The 18,214-nt window shown below is 46.4% G+C and overlaps 1 protein-coding gene across 1 annotated transcript; it reads right to left on the bottom strand.

Moving 5' to 3' along the window:
• Positions 1 to 13,498: 13,498 nt before the first annotated feature.
• LOC123058214 (membrane protein PM19L-like) lies at positions 13,499 to 14,633 on the bottom strand. The gene is made up of 4 exons (XM_044481014.1): positions 14,387 to 14,633; positions 14,076 to 14,295; positions 13,924 to 13,969; positions 13,499 to 13,836 (listed from the first exon to the last, which is right to left on the bottom strand). The coding sequence occupies exons 1-4, from the start codon at positions 14,508 to 14,510 to the stop codon at positions 13,717 to 13,719; spliced, it is 510 nt and encodes a 169-aa protein (XP_044336949.1). The 5' UTR covers positions 14,511 to 14,633; the 3' UTR covers positions 13,499 to 13,716.
• Positions 14,634 to 18,214: the final 3,581 nt, after the last annotated feature.

Below are 18,214 nucleotides of genomic sequence, written 5' to 3'. Positions count from 1 at the left end.
AAGATCATCAGAGTGGAGTTGATATGCGGATATCCTCCCTCACTGTCCTCTTTGTCTTCGGCCTTGTCCGACTCCTTCTCCTTGTCCTTAGACTGTTTTCCCTGAAACTGCTGGATCAGGAGTCGACATTGGCGAGTGGTGTGCTTTGGGTAAATGATATTCCCCTCTTCATCTTTCTTAGTGTGAATGTGACACGGCATATCCATCACGTCGTTCCCTTCTTTATCCTTTACCTTCTTGGGGTTCCAGGATCCTTTTGGTTTTCCCTTAAACTTTCCTTGAGTCACGGCCAGAGCCTCTCCAGGAGCTGCCGGTTCAGCCTTCCGCTTCTGTTTCCGACTGGTGTTTCCTTTTTCCGACTGACTCGGCTTGTGCTTGCCGCTTCGGAGTCGGTCTTCTTCTTCACCGTTGGCGTACTTGGTAGCAATCTCCATCATCCGACTCAAGGTCATGTCACCGGTTCGACCAAATTTCAAACTCAGTTCTCTGTTCTTCACGCCGTCTTTGAAGGCGCATACTGTCTGATGATCAGAGACATTTTCCACAGTGTGGTGCAAAGTGATCCACCTCTGAATATACTCTCTGAGAGTCTCATTAGTTTTCTGCATGCAGACTTGCAACTCTGTCAATCCCGCTGGTCGCTTGCAAGTCCCTTCAAACGTTCTGACGAACACTCGGGACAGATCTTCCCAAGTGTGAATGCTGCTAGGAGGTAATTGAGTCAACCATGCCCTGGCAGAACCTTCCAACATGAGGGGCAAATGCTTCATGGCCACCTCGTCGTTCCCACCACCGATCTGAACTGCCACTCGGTAGTCTTCAAGCCAAGTTTCAGGCTTAGACTCACCAGTGAACTTGCTGACTCCTGTTGCCAACCTGAAATTGGGGGGGATAACTGCGGCTCTGATAGCTCTACTGAAACATTCAGGACCAGAAACATGTACTCGACTGCTCGCGGGTACATCTCTGTCGAGTGCACCTCGATGGGCTCTGTTCCGGTCGACCAACCCTTGCACGATAACGGATCGCGCGTCGAAGCCTGGCTCTCTGGGGTCAACTGGAACCCTACGCCCTGTACTGTACTGACGCCTATCATCTGGCTGCCGAGGAGCGTAAGACCCACCCCTCGGAGGGGAATAGGGCACTCGACGCCTATCATCTCGGTCGAGTCTGTAGCCATATTGATCTCGCCGATTCTCACGCCCTTCGCGCCGCGGAGGCGATCTGGGGCTGTGAGCCGACTGGACCGTATTCACAGTGACGGATCGACTGTGAATTCTGTTGCGCGACTGAGACACGGTTGAATTCTGATCTCCTGCTGCTCGGAGCAGATCCCTGATCTGCAGCAAACCTCTGCCAGCTTCCGACTGCGAAGGCTGAATGGACTCTGCTATACGGGTCGCAGCTGCTAAATTCTGAATTGGGGTTCGATATACCTGAGTCGGCGGGAAGAGTTGACGTCGACTGGTGTCGGGAACTCGTTGCCGCGCGCGCTCGTCGAGTGCTCGCTGAAGGTTCTCCAGTCGAGTGCGCTCGGCCAAATTGGCGAGACGCGCCTCCTCTAAGGCATGAGCCTCGGGGGTTTCTCCTGCGATGGGAATACGCAGGGGATCTTCGTTCCTGCGGCGAAGCTCTTCTCTTTGCAGAGAGTCGAGTGGCTCGGGCTGATACTCTTCGTAGCCTCGTGCAGGATCGCCGCCGTCACCTGCTCCACCACCACGGGCGAAGCCAGGAGGGCTGTGGGGCCCGTCGACCATCAAGATTTCCGCCGCTGGATCACTGCTTCCGCACTCGGATGCAGTCTCTACGGAGCCAGTCGACTGATCGAACAAGCCGTAGAGAGATTCGTTGGGCTCGATTGCCGCAACTTGGGTAGTGGCCGATTGGCGAGCCACCGCGTGACTCACCCATCGCTGAAGCCTCGACCGGCCTGAGCGCTTGCGCTGGCGGGAGACCGGGAGGGTGGACGATGGAGGAGCTGACCGATACGGGGTCGACGGTTGCCGCAGCAGAACGCCGCGGACACATGCGCGAAAATGCGTCGCACCGCGGACGGGGAGCGCATCTACGTCGAGTGGAGCCTCCTGGAGCCATGCGGAGTCGTCGGCGATGAAGGTGAGAGTGCCGAGACGGATCTCTTGACCCTCGACCAAAACTCCAGCAGACACCATGATGAAAGTACTCGGAAGAATCGCAACTTCTCCACAAAATCGCTAAAACACCCGCCCCACGGTGGGCGCCAACTGTCGTGGTTCTAAGCCTGACAGTAGAGTGGGGGGTAGGTATGGAGAGGCAAGGTCCTAGCTATGGAGAGGTTGTAAGCACAAAGGATGTACGAGTTCAGGCCCTTCTCGGAAGAAGTAACAGCCCTACGTCTCGGAGCCCGGAGGCGGTCAAGTGGATTATGAATGTATGGATTACAAGGTGCCCAACCCCTCTGCCTGTGGAGGGGGGTGGCTTATATAGAGTGCGCCAGGACCCCAGCCAGCCCACGTAGGAGAGGGTTTAAGATGAGTTAAGTCTGGGGCGTTACTGGCAACGCCCCACATAAAGTGCCTTTACTATCATAAAGACTACTTGATTACAGGCCGTTGCAGTGCAGAGTGCCTCTTGACCTCCTGGTGGTCGAGTGAGTCTTTGTGGTCGAGTCCTTCAGGCCAGTCGAGTGAATCCTCGTTGGTCGACTGGAAGGTGACCTCTTCTAAGGATGTCTTGGGGTAAGTTACTTGGATCAGGTCCATGACCCTACCCTAGGTACATAACCCCATCATTAACCACTGCAGGATGCACAGATGCTGAGAAGGTGCGTTTTGCCGCACACCAATTGGATGGACCAGCAGCCTCATGGTGGGAGAATTACACTGTCACCTATCCTATAGCCACTGTCACATGGGATCAGTTCCAGCAAGCTTTCCGTACTGCCCATGTATCAGCAGGAGCTATGGCCATGAAGAAGCGTGAGTTTTGCAACTTATGCCAAGGAGGGCGCACTGTTGGCCAGTATGTGGATGAGTTTAGTAAGTTAGCACGTTATGCCGCAGATGACGTTGCTACCGATGCAGCTAAGAAGGAGAAGTTTCTGGAAGGACCGAATGATGAGCTAAGCATGCAGTTGATGGTAGCAAATTTCAATAACTACCAGGAGTTGCTGGATAGAGCTCTCATGCTTGGAAGCAGCAGCAGATTGACAACGATAAGAGGAAGTATGGACAAGGGAAGTATAATTCTGGGGCCCAGCAGAGACCCCGTTTCACCCCAAACTCGGGAGGACTTGTTCATAACCATGGAGGCCATACTCATAATGGAGGAAGTTCGCACAACCATAGTGGCCCCAAGAACGGCAACGGTAATGGAGGAAGTAGCAGACAGAACCGTTCCCACCCAACAACACCCGCCAAGAAGGATCTAAGCCACGTTACTTGCTACAAGTGTCAGAAGACCGGACATTACGCCAATGAATGTCATGAAGCTAAAAATGGAAATGGCAATGGAAGCTCTGGGAAGAAGCCCAACCCTTTCAACAGGGGACAAGTGAAACACGTTAACATGGAGGAGATTGAAGCCCAGCCAGATGAAGTAATTGGTAAGTTTTTGGTTAAGTCATTTACTGGAGTAGTTCTTTTTGATACTGGTGCATCTCATTCATACATATTGATGGGATTTGTGGATAAGTATAATCTGCCCACTAGAGTACTTAAGACACCCATGTTAGTAACCTTACCCGAAGCAGAGTATATGGCAAGCCATGGATGTTTTCAGATGCCATTGGCCATAGGTAGGCATGTTTTCCCCTCCGATCTGATAATTTTGGAATCGCAAGGATTGGATGTGATTCTGGGTATGGATTGGCTATCGATGTATGGAGGAAACATCAATTGCACCAGTAAGACGATTTTACTCACCACCCCAGAAGGAAGAAGGATCAAGTATGTATCCCGGCATGTGCTGAATAGGACTCAAGTAAATTGCTTATCGAGAGTAGTATAGGAGGAAGTACCAGTGGTGAAGGAATTTCCGGATGTATTTCTAGAAGAGTTGCCAGGCATGCCACCGGATAGAGACATAGAGTTTTTGATAGAACTTTTGCCAGGCACTGGGCCAATATCTAAGAGACCGTACAGGATGCCAGCACAGGATTTAGAGGAAATTAAGAAGCAGATTAAGGAGTTACTAGATAAGGGATATATTCGCCCAAGCTCGTCACCTTGGGGATCACCAGTACTTCTAGTGGAAAAGAAGGATGGACCGTTAAGGATGGTTGTTGATTATCATGGATTAAATGAAGTAACGATCAAGAACAAGTACCCACTGCCGATGATCAATGATTTCTTTGATCAGCTGCAAGGAGCTAAGGTGTTTTCCAAGATCGATCTGCGATCAGGTTATCACCAATTGAAGATTCGAGAGCAGGACATACCTAAGACAGCTTTTACCATAAGGTATGGGCTATATGAGTATACCGTTATGTCATTTGGCCTAACTAACGCACCTGCCTACTTTATGAACATGATGAACAAAGTGTTTATGGAGTTTTTGGATAAGTTCGTCGTGGTGTTCATTGATGATATTCTGGTTTACTCGAAGAATGAAGAAGAACATAAAGAACATTTGCGTTTGGTACTTGGCAAGCTCAGGGAACATTAGTTATACGCCAAGTTTAGCAAGTGTGAGTTTTGGTTGAAGAAAGTTGGATTTCTTCGACATGTTATATCCGGAGAAGGAATAGCAGTAGACCCCAACAAAGTTGTCACCGTGACAAATTGGGAAGCACCCACGACAGTTGGAGAGATCTGGAGTTTTCTTGGACTCACAGGATACTACCGGAGGTTCATCGAGAATTTCTCAAAGATTGCAAAGCCCATGACGGAGTTGTTAAAGAAGGACACCAAGTTCAATTGGACTGAGGAATGTGAGGCCAGTTTTCAGGAGTTGAAGAGACGCTTGGTTACATCGCCAGTGTTGATCCTGCCAGATCAACGCAAGGATTATGAAGTGTATTGTGATGCTTCTTGTCGAGGACTTGGAGCCATACTTATGCAGGAGGGAAGAGTTGTCTCATATGCCTCACGACAGCTTAAACCCCATGAGTTAAACTATGCTACGCATGATTTGGAGTTAGCAGTCGTAGTGCATGCGTTGAAGACATGGCGACATTTTCTCATCGGAAACCATTGTGAGGTATACACGAATCACAAGAGTTTAAAGTATATCTTCACACAAAAGGAGTTAAATCTTAGGCAGAGGAGATGGTTAGAACTCATTAAAGATTATGACATGAAGTTGCACTATCATCCCGGAAAGGCTAACGTAGTAGCCGATGCTTTGAGCCGCAAGAGTCATGTTAATACACTCATGACCGGAGGATTACCCAGGGAGTTAGCAGAAGACCTTCGTGAGCTATGTTTGGAGATAGTTCCGAGAGATTATGTAGCAGCTTTGGAGATTCAGCCTACTTTGATGGATAAGATCAGAGAAGCTTAGACGACAGACAAGGAGATTGCCGAGATAACGGAAAGGATGAGCAAAGGAAAAGCCAAGGGATTTCGTGAGGATGAGCACGGTACTTTATGGTTTGAGGACCGCGTATATGTGCCAAATTATCAGGAGATCGAGAAGTTGGTTCTGCAAGAGGCCCATGATTCGCCATATTCGATTCACCCAGGAAATACCAAGATGTATCTGGATTTAAAGGACAGTTTCTGGTGGACCGATATGAAGAAGGATATTGCGGAGTATGTAGCAGTTTGTGATGTATGTCAGAGAGTGAAGGCAGAACATCAGAAGCCAGCAGGATTGCTACAGCCATTGCCTATACCCGAATGGAAGTGGGATAAACTAGGCATGGATTTTATCACGGGATTGCCCAGGACTCGTTTAGGCTATGACTCGATAGGGGTTGTAGTTGATCGATTGACGAAAGTAGCTCATTTCATCCCAGTAAAGACCACTTACACCAGTGCTAAGTTGGCAAAGATATATATGGCTAGGATCATATGTCTGCATGGAGTTCCGAGGACCACTATATCAGATAGAGGAGCCCAGTTCACTTTAAAGTTTTGGAATCAGTTACATGAAACTTTGGGAACCAGACTAGAGTTCAGTACAACTTTTCACCCGCAAACAAATGGACAGACTGAAAGAGTAAATGAGATTCTGGAGGACATGTTCAGAGCTTGTGCGCTAGACTATGGATCTAGTTGGGACGATAATTTGCCTTATGCGGAGTTCTCTTATAACAACAGTTATCAAGCTAGTTTTAAGATGGCCCCTTTTGAAGCACTGTATGGAAGGAGGTGCAGAACACCGTTATTGTGGGACGAAGTTGGAGACCGACAGTTGTTTGGACCAGATTTGATAAAAGAGTCGGAAGAGAAGGTTAGGATGATTCGTGGTAGACTCAAGGTAGCCCAATCCAGGCAGAAGAGTTATGCGGATTCGAAACGCAAGGAGACAGTCTACGAAGTCGGAGACAGAGTGTATCTTCGAGTATCACCACTCCGAGGAGTGAAGCACTTTGGAGTTAAGGGAAAGTTAGCACCACGTTTTGTGGGACCATACAGAGTTTTGGAACGTATGGGAGAAGTTGCTTACAAGTTGGAATTACCCGAAGGATTGTCCAGAGTTCACGATGTGTTCCACGTTTCTCAGTTGAAGAAGTGCCATGCGGAGATGGCTGAAATTCCTCTGAGAGATACAGTGCTGCTAGAAGCGATACGGTTGGATAGTGATTTGACATACGAGGAGAAACCAGTCAAGATACTCGAGTTCGCTAGCCGAGTTACACGCAGCAAAGTTATCAAATTTCAAGGTTCGGTGGAGTCACCATACCGAGGATGAAGCCACTTGGGAACGAGAAGAAGACTTACGAAAGGATCACCCTCACCTATTTTCTAGCCAACCCGAATCTTGAGGGCGAGATTCATCTTAAGGGGGGTAGGTTTGTAACATTCCAAATTTTCAAATTGGAATGTTATACATTAGAGCATCATTGCATATCATGTTTTATTGCATTTTTGGTTGATCCTAGAAATTCTACGCAACTCAAGGACCCACGGAGAGAGTTGGGGATTTCATTATTTTCATATTCGAGTTTTTCTCGAATTTTGAAAAGAGGATCATTTGATTTTAATTATTTTTCTCTGAAATATTTCTTTTATTAAAAATAAAAGAGAGAGGATAAAATGACTTCCTCAAAATAAAAAAATATCAGAGATTTAATATTAAAATCAAATAAGATTTTTATTCGGAGTTTTGTCACTATTTTATTTGAATTAGGAAAAAGTGCGTTTTTCAAAATTGCATATTAGGCCCAAATAAATGTTCATCTGTCTGGCTTATTTTTAGAGGACGGGGAAAATTTATTTCGGGATTTTTGGAGTCCATTTAGTATTTCTTTACTTTCTTTTTCTACACATTGATTTTTTTTAAAAAAAGTTAACCGACTTAGGGCCGTATTCGGCCAGGACTCTTCGGGTCGGCCCTTTAAAGCCGCACCCTCCCCCCCCCCCCCCCGCAGCCCGTTAGCCCCGCCACCCAAACCTAGCCCTAAGCCGCCGCCCACGCTGCCGCCCCGCGCCACCACGCCGCCCCTCGCCGGACTTGCCAGAGGTAGCGCCGCCGCCGCCGGTTTTCTTCGGAAAACCGTTCGGTTTTTTTAGATCCGCGGATTTTTTATTTATTTAGATCGGTTTATTTTTTTCCGGTTTAGTTATTTAGCGGACGTTCGTCCGTAAGTTCGTTTTTACGAACGATTTTCACCGTTTAGCCACAGATAGTGAACATTTGTTCGTTAGCCTGTTCGTCACTTTTTCTTTTTCTCGGATTTTCCACGATTATTTTCGATCGCGATTTCTGATCCTATTTTTGTTCTAGTATAACTTTTCGCTCGTTTATCGGAATCAGACGATTCAAGCGCCTAGAGTTTCGTCTCGAAACCCTCTTTCCGTTTAATCAACTTAAACAAGTTTTTGCTACTGTAAAATTTGACCTTAGTCCAGATTAGTAAACAAAGCCTGTTTCTTTCGCAGTTTGAGTTTTGTTGCTTCGTTTGTTTTGATTCTTTTTGCAAACTGGAGTTCCTAAGTTGCACTTTCTGGTTAGATCTCTTATTTGAGTTTTACCCGTGCTTTTGCTTGATTGCTTATTGTATGCTTGTTTGTTTGCGATAGAGTACCCGGAGTGCGAAGCGTGCTACATCGAGTCTCTAGGTTTCGCGGATCATCAGCAAGGCAAGTAACACTTTGATCATACCCCTTACTACCCAGTTTTCATTGCATTAGATCAACCCTCAAACATTGCATGGTTAGGATCTGAATTAAATTGTGGGGTTTGGGAAGTAGATGAGGTAGTACCTATTCACCTATTTATTATCAAACCCTGGGAGTTACTTCTACGTTGCTTATATTGCTATGCTATACTCGTAGACGTGGATTGGGTTTGAGTGTATTCATGACAGATGTGAGATTGCTAAATTAATGGTTACTTAAGTTGACAACTTTAATACACATCTGGGTGGATTGAGGCACCTGGGGAACCTAGTGATTGCCTGTATTTTTGGAAATCCTGGGGTACCGTGTGATTCTCCTATGGACCGCCACCCAGGCTCAAAGGGATCATAAGATTATTCATACTGGAAACTTCTGTGTGCAGTCACATGCCATTATGGGCTCTGGCATAGTTGAGTAAGTTGTGGGAAACCTTTCCATGATGGGCTAGCAGATGTAGGGGATTGTAGGTGTACCGGCCTATCTATCGGTTAAGGGGACCTCTTCGGAAAGATTGTGTCTCGGTCATCCGTTTCTCAAACATTATGTAGTGCGATAAATCCAACAAAGGAGAACGAGTCTTGTGGGGAAAAGTGCACAAACCTCTTCAGAGTGTACAAACTAATCATGGTTAGCCGTGTCCCTGGTTATGGACGCCTTGAGTATCTAGTTCTTTGATTATCATGTGGATCTCATCACTCTTAATATAATTTGATTGGGTTTAATGATGATTGCTTTTTAATTGGGATTGAGTTGGGTGAACCTTCTTAATGTTTAATAACCACCATGACAGTTAAATAAAATTTATCCCTTTGTAGTAGGGAAAAATTGGCTTTTCGCAAAACCTTTAACCTTACAGCCTCCACCAAACCATATATGCATATAGTGATAGCTTTATTCTGTTCATTATTCTCTTGTGTTACCTTGCCAGCATATTCTATGTGCTGACCCGTTTTCAGGCTGCAACGTATCATGTTGCAGACTTTTCAGACAACGAGTAAGGAGCCTTAGGTCATGGTCTTTCACTCAGTGATGCCGTTGGAGTTGATGGACTCACTTTATCTTCCAAGCCTTCTGATGTCATCGTATTAGATGGCCTTAAGCCATATTTTTGTAATAAGTTCTTTTTTGAGACATTCGATGTAATAAGTGTGTGATTGCCACTCTGTTATAAATCCTTCAAGTACTGTGTATGTCAGCATTACCGATCCAGGGATGACACTTATACACAGAGATCAGACTGTTTGAGGTCTGGTTGCTACATAAAGTAAAGCAATTACATGGTGATTGCATTTCATACAATAAAGCGACAACTATATGGCTCCTGTCAGTTGCCGATAACTGTGCTACAAAACATGATCATCTTGTACAATAAAATTTAGCATCATGTCTTGACTATATCACATCACAACATGCCTTGCAAAAACAAGTTAGACGTCCTTTACTTTGTTGTTGCAAGTTTTACGTGGCTGCTACGGGCTGAGCAAGAACCGTTCTTACCTACGCATCAAAAACCACAACACAGTATAGTGATTGCTTTTTGATCTTCAGAAAGAACCCTGTTCATTAAATTCGATTCAACTAAAGTTGGAGAAACTGACAACCACCAGCCACCTGTGTGCGAAGCACGTCGGTAGAACTAGTCTCGCGTAAGCGTACGCGTAATGTCGTTCTGGGCCGCTTCATCCAACAATACCACCGAATCAAAAATCAACTAGTGACGGCAAGCAATATGTATATACCCACGCCCACAACTCCTTTGTGTTCTACTCGTAAATATAACATCTACACATAGACCTGGCTCGGATGCCACTGTTGGGGAACGCAGTAATTTAAAAAAATTCCTACGCACACGCAAGATTTATCATGGTGATGCATAGCAACGAGAGGGGAAGAGTGTTGTACACATACCCTCGTAGACCGTAAGCGGAAGCATTATGACAGCACGGTTGATGTAGTCGTACGTCTTCACAATCCGACCGATCCTAGTACCGAAAGTATGACACCTTCGCGATCTGCACACGTTCGGCTCGGTGACATCCCATGAACTGTCGATCTAGCTGAGTGTCGAGGGAGAGCTTCGTCATCACGACGGCGTGATAACGGTGATGATGAAGCTACCGGCGCAGGGCTTCGCCTAAGCACTACGACGATATGACCGAGGTGGATTATGGTGGAGGGGGACACCACACACGGCTAAGAGATCAATGATCAACTTGTGTGTTCTAGGGTGCCCCCTTGCCCCCGTATATAAAGGAGCAAGGGGAGAAGCCGGCCGGCCCTTGTGGCACGCCTGGAGAGGAGGAGTCCTCCTCCTAGTAGGAGTAGGGCTCCCCTTTTCTAGTCGTACTAGGAGGGGGAAAGGAAGGAGGGGAAGGGAGAAGGAAAGGGGGACGCCGAGGGGGAGGGGCGTGCGACCCTGCCTTGGCCGGCCCTCTCTCTCTCCACTAGGGCCCATGTGGCCCATTAGTTCCCCCGGGGGGGGGGTTCCAGTAACCCTCCGGCACTCCGGTTTTTCTCCGAAATCACCCGGAACACTTCTGTTATCCGAATATAGCCGTCCAATATATCAATCTTTATGTCTCGACCATTTCGAGACTCCTCGTCATGTCCGTGATCACATCCGGGACTCCGAACTATCTTTGGTACGTTAAAACACATAAACTCATAATACCGATTGTCACTGAACGTTAAGCGTGCGGACCCTACGGGTTCGAGAACTATGTAGACATGACCGAGACATCTCTCCGATCAATAACCAATAGCGGAACCTGGATGTTCATATTGGCTCCCACATATTCTACGAATATCTTTATCGGTCAAACCGCATAACAATATACATTGTTCCCTTTGTCATCGGTATGTTACTTGCCCGAGATTCGATCATCGGTATCTCAATACCTAGTTCAATCTTGTTACTGGCAAGTCTCTTTACTCGTTCCGCAATGCATCATCCCACAACTAACTCATTAGTCACATTGCTTGCAAGGCTTATAGTGATGTGCATTACCGACTGGGCCCAGAGATACCTCTCCGATACCTGGAGTGACAAATCCTAATCTCGATCTATGCCAACTCAACAAACACCATCGGAGACACCTGTAGAGCATCTTTATAGTCACCCTGTTACGTTGTGACGTTTGATAGCACACTAAGTGTTCCTCCGGTATTCGGGAGTTGCATGATCTCATAGTCATAGGAACATGTATAAGTTATGGAGAAAGCAATAGCAACAAACTAAACGATCATCGTGCTAAGCTAACGGATGGGTCAAGTCAACCACATCATTCTCTAATGATGTGATCCCGTTAATCAAATGAGAACTCATGTCTATAGTTCGGAAACATAACCATCATTGATTCAACGAGCTAATCAAGTAGAGGCATATTAGTGACACTCTATTTATATATTCACACATGTACTAAGTTTCCGGTTAATACAATTCTAGCATGAATAATAAACATTTATCATGATATAAGGAAATATAAATAACAACTTTATTATTGCCTCTAGGGCATATTTCCTTCAGTAGCTGACAAGGGAGACTACTTGCCAGTGTTGGTAGAGTCAGTTTAATCAAGTTTTCTCTTACTGTAATTCCATATTTTATGATGTCTTTCTATGGTTTACCACTTGGAGTGAATAAGAGAATGAACTTGTTTGGAGCTGGGTTGTTACGGTTGGAAGATGCTGATAAGAAAGAAACCCATTTAGTAAAATGGTATGAGGTCTGTAGACCTAATGATTGTGAGGGTTAGGAACTCAGAACTTAGCTTTGGTGAATAAAGTCCTTTTATGTAAATGGTGGTGGAAACTTTTCAATACTTAGGGCATGTGGCAAGATATTATTCATAATAAATATCAGAGAGGAAAATGTATTTCTAGGATCAAATCTAACCAAGGTGATTAACAATTCTGTACTAAGATTTTAAAATACAAAGATCATTTTTCCCTCTTTATGTAAATTTAAAATTGGTAATGGAAAAAATGTGAGATTTTGGGAAGATTGATGGATTGGCGATAAACCTCTTAAAACCAATTTCCCAAGATTATATAATTCATTCTTTGATAAAAATAAATCTACGGATGAAATTTTTTCCAGAAACCTTGATCAAGTTTAGTTTGGAAGGACCTTGTATGGAGACTCCTTAGATCTATGGAATCAAAAGTTTGTGTTGATGTGGTATTGACTGCCCAAAAAGTGTTTCATTAGGTGGACACTAACTAAAAATGATGCCTACTCTGTTAAGTCTTGTCATAGGCTTATGACTGAAAATGGGGTTAAATACCGACAAAATTTTTTGTAGAAAGTTAAGATGCCACCTAGAATGATAGTGTTTATGTGGTTGGTTCTTAGATCAATATTTTAAGGAAAGATAATTTGGCTAGAAGATGATGGATTAGTGATAGGAAATGCTCTTATTGTGGAAAAGATGAATCTATCAATCACTTGTTCCTTAAGTGTTTTGTTTCAAAATTGCTTTAATTATGAAATGTGCTAATTTACATGATATATCTGGCAATGTTCATGATTTGTTTAATCTTTGGATACCGAGGTTTAATAAATTGAAAAAACCTGGTTATGGTTGGTGTATCTGCTATTTTTTGGACTATATGGAAATTGGGAAATAGTACCTTTTTTATAATAACAAGGTAACTGACCCTTATAACCGTGTCAATCTGATTATTATGTGGCTACATGATCAGAATATTTTGCAGATAAACCCAAAAAGACAAGGAACAATGAAGTGAGGCATAAGAATGGTTGAGCTGGTTGCCAATGAAGTCTTTAAGCAACACATGGATGGAGATTCAGGACTAACAGAATCATGGTTGGATGATTCTCAGAGAAAAAATGGGGGTTTGGCTTGTGGACTCCGAGAAAGGTGGATTTGGAGTCTGTTGGTCTATGGGGCATCGGTAGTTTGTCGATTTATCCCTTTGTGATCTTGGGGGGTTGATGGGTGTTTCTCATCTTGCTCCTTTACGACGGCTTACTTCACAGGGACTGATTTGTAATTTATTTGTTTTTTCAGGGTTGCCTTGTATTGCTGTTTGCTGGTTAATAGGTCTGAGGTTATCTTCGGAAAATAAAAAGGATCATGCGTCATTGTTTTTATTTATTTTCTGCTTGTTTTGGTAGCTGTAACAACATTGTGATTTCTCTTGATAGAAATCGGAGAAGAAGCTCTCTTTATTAAAAAAAAAACACGTATGTACTGTGATGACGATTGTTGCACGTCCTAACAAATCAGATTTCCCAGATGCTTGAATTCATCAATCAATAAATCCAAAGGCCAGAGGAACACACAAGTTTATTACTACAACGCCAACCCCCATTTCACCAATCCCACTCAAAGAATCATCACGTCAAACGAAAAGCACAACGACAACGAGCAAACTTTCTCCGGCGGCTCTGCTCCTTCTCAGGCGTACGTATCCTCCGATCCGATCAGCGGCCCAAGGCGTTGTGCCGTTCGACCTGGACGGGCCCGTGGCCACCCGCCTTGATCGCGAGGATGTAGACGAGCTGCGTCAGTGAGAGGGCGATCGTGAACGCCTCCATGGTCCCCTGGCAACCCAGAGCGTTTTGATCAGCTCACAAACCGTATGTACCTGACGAAGTACAGAGCAAGGACAAAAGCGGGAGGAATCTTACCAGCTTCGCGTTTCTTCGGTCGAAACTGATCTCCTGGAAAGCCAGCCTGCAGCAATTTATCCATGATATAAGGTTCAGGGTAAGAGTCTGAGACCAAACGAGTTGATTTGGTAGAGATGAGACGGTGTAATCTGAGAAACGCGCGCGCTTACCCCATGGCTAGGACGGTGAGCGCCCAGGCGAGCAGACCGAGCGACGCCGCGGGCTGCAGGCTGCTGTAGTTCCAGAAGCGGACGTGGGTGAAGCCGACGATGCAGGAGGCCGCGCCGACAACGCCGGCGAGCAGCGCGAACACCACGAAGAAGCCGGTGGCCCAGTTCCCGATGGGGAAGAATATCGGGTGGAAATGCGCCGGGAGACGCAGCTCGGGGCCTGCAGGCAACCACAAATCAACAACTGGGCTCTAGCTCTGTAACTAACTACGGCCTTGAGGTTTGGGGCGAGCAGCAGAGCAGAGCAGTACCTATGATGAAGCCGCGGTCGATGGCCAAGTTGACGGCCCACCCGCCGATGATGGCGAGGATGAGGTACATGCACAAGTTGAGCATCAGCAGGAAGAGGGCCACGGGCTTCAAGTTGTCGGCCATTTTCGCCGGACGTACGTACTGTACTTCCGCAGAATACCGCCACTCGGGTTATCTACACGAGCTCTCTGTCGCTGATGGTCTGACGATTGAGGCAATCAGTAAATACTGGAATGGAATGCCTGACGCGCGCTTTCAGAAACTGGACGGCTTCGCGGTTTATATATATATATGAACGAATGAATATGCATGAGGCGCGGGGCAGTGCATGCAGCTCGGATTTGTTCGTTGCTTGCCGCCCTCGCCGGGGCCCGGAGGGAAGAACAACTCCGGGTGGCTGTAAAGAGTGGGTGGGAGGGACTTGCGGACCAAGGAAAGGAGCCGAGCATTGGAGGATTTCGTGCTGCGGCTGTCCTGTGGTGCCTCTCCCTACGGCTAGGTATGTGTACAACTTACGCATACGTGCCCGTCGCCGTCCTATATGTGTAGTTCGTCGATGCCGATATAACTTTCTAGGAGCGCTCTTGGCGGAGACTAGGGTTTCGACGTGGAACTTCGCGGCGGCCGCGGATCTCATCGGCGGAGCGCTTGGGGAATTCGTCGAGGGGCTGATGGCGACGTCCGCCTCCTCTGGCAGCGGGCAGAAAGAGCAAGGGGCCATGTCCCCTAGATCGGCAAGGGCAAAACTTGAGGAAGCGCTGGGGAAATTGGACATATCGGAAGAAGAAGCAACACCACTGATCCTGGATGATCGAGTGGAGGAGGGGACGGAGAAGTGGCTACTGGCCGGTAAAATCCTTCACAGGAATCTATTCCACATCCATACCATTACCAATGCGCTTCGTCCAGCATGGGGGAACCCGAGAGGGCTCCGTTTCCGCTCGGTTGGACCCAATATGTTTGTCGCTGAGTTTGAGAACCAGAGAGACAGAGACCGTGTTTGGGGTGGATCGCCGTGGCATCTGAATAAAAATGCGGTGATTCTTGCCGAATTTGAGGAACACATGAGACCAGATGAGCTGAAGTTCGACCGGCTACAGGTTTGGTCCAGGATCTTAAATTTGCCATACAATTTGAGAGATGATGCTTGGGCCCTACCTATCGCTCGGCAACTTGACAAGAACGTACAGATTGCTAAGTTTGATCATGTTGGAGGTTATCTCCGAGCAAGGGTCACAATTGAGGTAGATAAACCTTTGAGAAGGTGGATCCTTATAGATTCAGCTAGGAGAAAGAAGGTTGACCCATATGATATTCAATACGAACAGATTCCGTACTTTTGTTTCTCTTGTGGCCGACTAGGGCATTCAGATATATACTGCCCGACGCCTGGTACCCGTGATGCTAATGGTGATCTCTCTTTCGGGTCCAAGCTTAGAGCACCTGAGGATTACAAGTTTGCAGCGTCTAGCCAAGGCTCTACCAAGGAGCAGCCCTCGGAACCGAATAGCAAGAATGCAACAAAGAATTCAAGCAGCAAGGCGGATGTTGGGGAGGAAGTCACGTCTCCGATCAAGCCCAGGAATCAGTCCAAGCACAAAGAAGTTCCGAATCAAGTTTATAGGCCAGTGGCAAAAACTCTCCTGCTTACCTCGGGTCAGGATGGGGATGTCACCGGCACTAGCGAAAACCCTGCTGCAGAAGGCAGTGAGGGGGAAGGACAGGTGCTTGAACGTGAGTCGAAGAAGAAGAGGCCTACACCAGAGAATTCGGCAGAGACCGCGCCGCGGTCCTGCCCAACCCAATGAGTTGTATCAGTTGGAACTGTCGGGGGCTTGGGAACCCCGAGACAGTTCGAGAGCTTCGCAGCATTGTGAAGCAAGAAGGCCCCTCCCTACTCTTCGCTATGGAGACGAAGATTAGAGGAAAACGTGTGGTAAAATTACAGCATAACCTTGGCTTTAATGGTTGTTTTGCCATTGATAGCGTAGGTCTGAGTGGTGGAATTGGCCTTTTTTGGTCAAGAGATGTTACAGTTGAACTCAAGAACTACAGTGTTAATCACATTGATGTACTAGTGCGTAATACGGATCAAAACTCTCCTGAGTGGAGATTTACTGGTTTTTACGGTGCGCCAAGAGCGGAGGACAGGAATTATAGCTGGACTGCGTTGCGTACTCTGCATGCTCTTCCGCACTCGGCGTGGCTCTGTATGGGAGACTTCAATGAAACCTTGTACGCTTCTGAACATTTCAGTAATCATGCTAGACCCGAGGGCCGAATGCGTGCGTTTCGTGAGGTTACTGATGAGTGTTCTTTTCAAGATTTGGGGTGGTCCGGGTGTGCCTATACCTGGGACAACCGCCAATATGGTGATGCTAATGTAAAGGCGAGATTGGATCGGGCTTTTGCTAATGAAGAATTCCGGCAACGTTATGAATATACCCGAGTTAAACACCTAACTTCCGTGGAATCTGACCATTGCTTCGTTGTTGCGGAAATAAGATCAACATTAACAGGGAGGAGCCGTCCGGTGAAACAGTTCAGATATGAGAATGTATGGCAAACTCATGTTGATTATGACAGTATTGTGGCGGAGGCTTGGCGAGGCCGGCCGCATAGCCCGGGCATGCAGGGGGTGGCTGACTCCCTTGATCATATCCGGCGCACACTGGCTCCATGGGGTGCGAAGGAGTTTGGGTGCCTGACTCGAAAGGTACGCCAATTACAGAAAAAATTGAATAAAATTAGGAGCTCGTCTTTGGGACGCGGTCCTGGTGAAGAGGAAAGACGCATTGTTAATCAGTTAAGAGAAGCCCTTCACCAAGAGGAGATTTGGATGCGGCAACGTTCTCGTGTGCCCTGGCTTCGTGAAGGAGATCGCAATACCTCCTACTTCCAAGCACAAGCAGCCCAACGCAAACGTATAAACCGAATCGTCGGTCTCCGGCGACAAGATGGGTCTGTTTGTGTTGATGCAACTGAGGATAAATGTGAGGTCCAATCTTTCTACCAAAATCTGTATGATTCAGATGGTTTTCATGATCCAAGTGATCTACTACATTACGTCCCGGTTAAAGTCACTTCGGACATGAATGTGGTTCTTGATAAACCTTTTGTTGCGGCTGAGGTCACGGAGGCTCTATTTCAAATGGCACCTTCAAAGGCTCCTGGTGTAGATGGCTTTACCGCGGGGTTTTATCAACGTCATTGGGACCTTCTGAAAGATGATGTTACAGCAGCCATCCTAGACTTTTTGAATGGAGGGGAGCTGCCTGCGGGTATCAATGATACTTCCATTACATTAATTCCAAAGGTACGACACCCCCAGTCTATTTCTCAATATCGCCCAATTGCTCTCTGCCCAGTATTATACAAAATTGCTGCTAAAGTGATTACTAACCGAATGAGATGCCATATGGAGTCGATAATCAGCGAGGAACAAAGTGCGTTTGTACCAAATCGTTTGATCACAGATAATGTATTAGTTGCATATGAAAGTGTGCATACTATGAGAAGACGTAAGAAGGGGAAGAACTTCTCTTGTGCGGTCAAACTAGATATGATGAAGGCTTATGACCGGGTCGAGTGGCATTATTTGAAGGCCATAATGATAAAACTGGGCTTCAGTATCAGTTTTGTTAGATTAATTATGAAGTGTGTTTCGTCGGTCAGATTCTCAGTGAAGGTGAATGGGGAGCTTTTGCCCTATTTCACTCCTTCTAAAGGATTGCGGCAGGGCGATCCAGTATCCCCATACTTATTTCTGTTATGTGCAGAAGGATTTTCCTCTCTACTCAAGTACTATGGAGGCTTTGTGGACAGAG

The sequence above is a fragment of the Triticum aestivum genome, chromosome 3A (genome assembly GCF_018294505.1).
Source record: "Triticum aestivum cultivar Chinese Spring chromosome 3A, IWGSC CS RefSeq v2.1, whole genome shotgun sequence".
NCBI classification, from domain to species: Eukaryota; Viridiplantae; Streptophyta; class Magnoliopsida; order Poales; family Poaceae; genus Triticum; species Triticum aestivum.
Note: the sequence above shows the minus strand (reverse complement) of the source record. Positions and strands in the feature narration are given on the sequence as shown.

Excerpts from the sequence above, each read along its gene's own strand:
- LOC123058214 (XM_044481014.1), bottom strand. The coding sequence starts at position 14,510 with ATGGCCGACAACTTGAAGCCCGTGGCCCTCTTCCTGCTGATGCTCAAC. Across the intron at positions 13,970-14,075 it reads CTCACCGTCCTAGCCATGGG|GCTGGCTTTCCAGGAGATCA; the intron begins GTAAGCGCGCGC and ends AAATTGCTGCAG. Across the intron at positions 13,837-13,923 it reads ACCGAAGAAACGCGAAGCTG|GGGACCATGGAGGCGTTCAC; the intron begins GTAAGATTCCTC and ends CTGGGTTGCCAG.